This window comes from Stegastes partitus, unplaced genomic scaffold, assembly GCF_000690725.1.
Source record: "Stegastes partitus isolate 25-593 unplaced genomic scaffold, Stegastes_partitus-1.0.2 Scaffold2565, whole genome shotgun sequence".
Lineage (NCBI taxonomy): Eukaryota > Metazoa > Chordata > Actinopteri > Pomacentridae > Stegastes > Stegastes partitus.
The window spans coordinates 30,848-36,656 of NW_007580296.1; the positions used below are offsets into that span (position 1 = coordinate 30,848).

General features: G+C 40.7%; 1 protein-coding gene across 1 annotated transcript in view; it reads left to right on the forward strand.

Moving 5' to 3' along the window:
- LOC103375365 (natterin-3-like) overlaps positions 1–3,038 on the forward strand; it is a 7,684-nt gene extending 4,646 nt beyond the window's left edge. Inside the window, exons 2-3 of the mRNA XM_008305624.1 lie at positions 49–139; positions 875–3,038. Coding sequence (XP_008303846.1) covers positions 49–139; positions 875–1,956 — 1,173 coding nt within the window. The 3' untranslated portion in view covers positions 1,957–3,038. The remainder of the gene's footprint in view (positions 1–48; positions 140–874) is intronic.
- The last annotated feature ends 2,771 nt before the right edge of the window (positions 3,039–5,809 follow it).

The window sequence follows — 5,809 nt, forward strand, 5'->3', positions numbered from 1 at the left end:
TTCAGCATTTAGGGTGTAAATTCAAATGATTTCTTCTTTTCCCTCCAGATGAAGCTGTCGGTGTTGTTGCTGCCGACCCTGCTGGCTCTGGCCTCAGCTGCTCTGCAGGACATTGACAAGAGAACAGAGCAGAGAAACGGTAAACACAGTTTGACGTTGCAAGTTTCCCTTCTTCTATAGCCAAAGCATAAATATGGACAAGATCAACCAGTGGAGCCAATTTAGCAACTGAGGCACAGCGCTACCTTAAATATGAAAATTAGAGTCACAATTTCTAAAATCATCAGCGACCGTCTGCTCAGCTATCTCTGATTGGCTTCAAACTTTTTTTAAAATTATTTTTATTGTAAACTATAGATATTGTATCTGTGAAATTTCAGCTTAACATCACAATAATAATACTAATAATAATAATGCACAAAGAAAAGTGGGGCAATGGTTTAAGTTTTTAAAAACTTTTGAGCTCGTACAGATTTTGCATATATGTGTATACATATCCATTGTTTACGATTTAAAAAAGAAACAAAACCTGAGACTAACCTGAAATGGTGGAGCAGAAATGTTCTGATTCAAGATGGAATGACTCATTAATCGGGAAAAACGACTGAATTATTTCTCTAACAAACACAAATGTCAACTAACGGCAGGAAAAGCCAGAGGGTCACCAAAGTCATCGAGTTCTTAAACCTTCTGGGCTCCACGAATGTCTGTACAAACTTTAATTTAATAAGCAGTCCGTTACATATTTGTTCAGTGGTGGAAGAAGTATTCAGGTTCTTTAGGAATTTCCTTTTTATTTTATTTTACAATTGCAGCGCATCTTATTTTGCAGAAAACATTTCATGTATGTGCTCTTTTTCCCATTTTCATCCAGTTTCCCCACAGAGCCTCGTTCTCAAGGGCAGTCCTCAAGCTTCGACGACACATGCATCGATTCTAAGTCTTTCTAGGACGAAGCAGAAGAGACCAGTTCAGTCTTCCTCTGTTGTGACTGACGATGGCTCCATCCTGGAGTGGGCGATCTGGAACAACTCTCTCCCCAACGACACCGTCTCAATTTACAACGACTATGTCAGTCGTGTTGATTATATCTGCAAATACAATTGTGAGGTCGGCTTCTACACCCCCAGCTTGGGTCCTTATTGCAACTATCCCCTAAAGGGAAAAGCATATCAAGGCTCCCCTTTTCAGATCCTGGTGAACAAAGACAACTTTGAGATCTTGGAGTGGAAGGATGGTTCGTCCGGGTCAGTGCCAAAGTCTGCGTTCCGGACCTGCCCTGGAGAGGAGGTCTACGTAGGCAAGAACAAATATGGGCTTGGGAAGGTGGTGACCAAAGATAAGGTCTTCTACTTGCCTTGGAAGGATAGTGAATATTCGTATAAAGGCTACAAGGTCCTGACCATCAATGAGAATATAATCAGCCAGCAGATTGACAATGTGGTGTACTACACTGATAAGTCTAAAATCATCAGCTATCCTCCTGAGATCATACGTGAAACAGCCATCACCAACTACGAATGCAGCCCAGTGGTGAAAACAGACAGCCTCTCCAAGACGTATCAGGTGGAGCAGACGTGGGACAACACCTACTCTGTCAAGTTTGGTGTTAAAACCAGCATCAAAGCAGGCATCCCATTCATCACCGAAGCCGGCGTTGAGATCAGCACTGATGTGACGCTGCAGTTCACCAGGAGAGGCTCGGTGGTAGAATCCATCATTGATAAGGTTTCTGTGCAGATCAACGCTCCCCCAAACCGCACCTGCACTGCAACTATGATGCGTTACAAGTACAAACTCAACGTTCCTTTCACAGCACGCCTCAGCCGCACATACGGCAATGGTGAAGTCAAAACGCTGTATATCACCGGGACGTATGACAGCATTCAGGTTGGGGAGGTGCGAGCCGTGGTTCACCGATGTGAACTTGTGACCAACGCCAACCCGTGCCCCTAAAAGACCGACAGAGACATGGAAAAAGATATTTTTAAACAACATCTGATGAAAATTTTAAAATGTCTCACAAACTTAGCATGCATGTGTCAAAAATGACTACTAAACTTATTTCCAAGCTGGAGATTTTAACTGCCTTTATAAATATTTATGAAATCTGTTTGAATATACAATCACAGAAGCTAAAATGCAATGATGGTAGTTGTTTAAAAGACTAGAAATCATACCAATGTAGGGTAAAGCAGGGTTAGATGTGCCCCATCACATTTCCCCTCCTGACCATTAGATATCGTCAGTTTTGTGATAAATTGTGTATGCGATCATCTCATAGAGAAACATAAGAGCTAGCCAGCAGTGAACAACGTATTATCTGTCTAAAAGGCTAACCATTATGTTAAGCTAGTTATGTTATGCTATCTTTGCATGCTGTAGCACTAGCTCATTAGCTGACTTTGTGTTAAGCTAATAATGCCATGCAATGTTAGCTTGCTGTAGCACTAGCTAGCTTTACGATAAGCTAATAATGGTACACTACATTACTTGCTATAGCACTAGCTAACTTTACATTAAGCTAACTAATAATAGTACACTACATTACTTGCTGTAGCACTAGCTAACTTTACATTGAGCTAATAATGGTACACTACATCACTTGCTGTAGCACTAGCTAACTTGAATTCTTAGCTACTATCGGCTAAACATCCCTGCTGATGTGACATTATTTCTATGTTGTGAATTTAAATATCAATGACAGTTAAGTAAAGTTGTGACTTTGGTCCTACAGGCCCCTCAACTGTAAATTACTTGAATCAAATCATTCAAAAAGAAACATCACAAATAATTTATATGTGTGATATCTAATGTTCATGTTGCAGTTCAAGTCGGAATGACATCGTAAATTGAGAAAATAGGGTTTGAATGTGAACTGAATGCTGGATGATCACACAAAGTGTCAATGCAGCTCATAACACTACGACCACTATTAAATTCTAACCAAGATCCAACCGTACACTTTTGTCTGGATGAGTTATCGACCTGGATGTTCATGCTTTGTCAATAAAATTTTACTCTTTGTGCAAACATGATTTTTGAATGTCTTTGGTTATCATTACTTTACAAATCTGCTTTTCCAAACACATACACAAAAGAAAGCGAAAGTGAACAATGCAAAAGAGAACCAACAAAGCATCAGTCGAGTAAAGCACCTTCCATTGTGTGACTGGATATGCAGCGTTTTCTTTTTGCATGTGTTTTCATTGGTGCGTCTGTACATGCAGCTTTTCCTTTGGCAGCGTGTTTCTGTTTATGCAATACATTCATGTATTTGCAGCTCGTTTGTTGATACGCACGTCATCTTCCCTCGTCAACCACTGTATGTTCATGATTTATGTTGTAATATTCAAAACTTTATCAGTGAAGAAGGTCATAAAGTCTTCCCTGCTGAGAGCTAAAGGAACACAAGGCTCCACAGAGCTGTGACTCTGTCAATCTGGCTTCAGTGCTGAAAAAAAACCTGGGGTTGTTCTGGTTTTCCTCAATTAAGGATGAATAATAAGCAGTTCTTGTCCTGTTGATCGCTTTTTTCGAGCTGAGGAAACTGTCTTTCCAGGCTTGATGAAATTCTTCTTAGTAAGAGTGATATTATGATATTTGGCAGCAGTTATGTCTCTTACACCGTTATATTTTTCTGTTTGCAGTGAAATCTGGCCACACCAGGCAGCTTCCAGAAGCAGAGGTGTCACAGGCTGATGAAAGGTCCCAAATCTTGGTATGCATGTTGAATTCCGACTACTTAAATAAAGTCAACTTTTATCTTTCTAATTAAAAACATTAAATATAGACATCTAAATATTGTGCTGGCTATGATTCGGATGCATATGCAGTAGGGATGCACAATATATCAGCGATCACATCAGTATCGGCCGATATTAGCGTTTTTCTGAAATATCGGTATCAGTCCGATGAACACATTTAGCCGATGATTGTCTAGCATGAGTGCCTTTGTCTCTACATTTGATATTGCTGCTATTTCACAGATGTGTTCACTTAAATGGTCCTGGACTTGAATGTTTAATGTTAAAATATGTTTAAATATGTTTTACTTTTGTTTCGTAACAAAGAAGACTATGTGGTCCAATGTGGGCTTCTTTTGAATAGTTTTCTCACAGTGCTTACTTATGCTCATTTTTTGATTTGAACAAAAATCGAATATCGACATTGGTATTATCGGTTATCGGTGTTATCAGAAATCTTAATATCAGATATCGGTATCGGCCAGAAATTTTAATATCATGCATCACTAATATGCAGTGACAAAACATTATCGGAGCTTACTTTTGTTTGTTAAAATGCATTCGTGTGTCTGTCTTTTACATCATTGTTTAAGTATTTCTTTATATATTTGTTCTGCAGAGCAACACCTTCAGGAATTGAGGAAACTTTTGAACTCTTACTGTCCCTGCATCAGCGGAGGTTGAGGAGACACCTACATGGACTAAAAGACGGTCGACCACTGACAGAAAGTTGATCAAATGCATTGGTTCAGTTCTCGTAGAAGAAATATGTTTTCTATTAACATGTTCAGTGATATTACAATTAGACAGGAACCCATATTGGTAACTACAGCAAAATGCTTCCGCTCCACGCAAAATATATGTAATATATGTTACATTGTGGATCATTTTAAGGCAAAATCAAGGCAAGTTCAATCTCAAGTAAACGCACAGTAACACACAGAATCAGGTCGACATGCATACATTGGGCAGCTATGGTTAGTGTGTAGGGGGCGGTTTGGGATTGGGCCGATGATTTTTGTGAAGCTTGTATCAAGACGTGTTGATGAGGTATGTGGTGAAGTTCGAGGCCTCACGAACCAGTTGTACCACGTGACCGGTTTAGGAAGCATTGCAATGTGATTCGAAATACAAGTTTCTTAAATAAAAATGAATAAAGCACACCCCCAACACATTTTTGCTTATTAGCATAACCATTTAAGCACAAGTGATGTCAGAGCTTCACACAATGAAGACATGCTGTCGTTTGAATCACCGCCTGTTTTACATTTATCATCCACCTGATGGCGCAGCAGAGCAAATTAAGCGCATGAAGCTTCAGCCTATGAGTGAATAGGTCAGGACGTGTTAGTAGTGTTTTCTCAGTCAGTAGTTCTGATAACATGCCCTCAGATCTTTCCAGGGGCGGGGTTTCCAGGGGTTGGTGGGGTGGCACACCCCCTGCCCGGGCCCCGAAAGGCCCAGGTAGGAAGTACACCTTGGTAGAAGCGGGCTCATACCACAGCTCAGAATAGCAGAACTAAACAGGCCCTGTGTTACATCTAGCGCATCGCAGAATCTGGGCCCAGCTTCCTCTTGATTCAGTGTCTTTCTGCAGGGGTTATATCGGTTGCTCCAGTCAGGACAGAGTCATGGTTGCTAATAATTTTACAAGACCGACTGACTTTAGTGATGTAGTAGGTGTAAAATATTGAATAAAACATTGTACTGCATGAATTGCTTTATTTTAGCTCTCACATTAAACTTTATTATGCGCAAATTTACAAGTTGATCGCCGATATTGTCTCCAAGTGTATTCTGGGTAAAACTCGTCACCAACCGTCCACCAACGGCATCATCAGTCACTTGTCAACAGATTGCGACCTAGGTCGAGCATTAAGGACTGCTGTGTTCACACCAGACACGAATTCATTGCGCTATTCGCGTGTTACGCGCGTATTTGGACGCGTGTGTGCACTGACTTTACTCGAGATTTGTGTCTGAATTCAAGTTATTGGCGCGACTGATGGCGAGACGCCGGATCCATGTGACCCCCCAGAGACGCACACAGCTCGGGGAGTTCC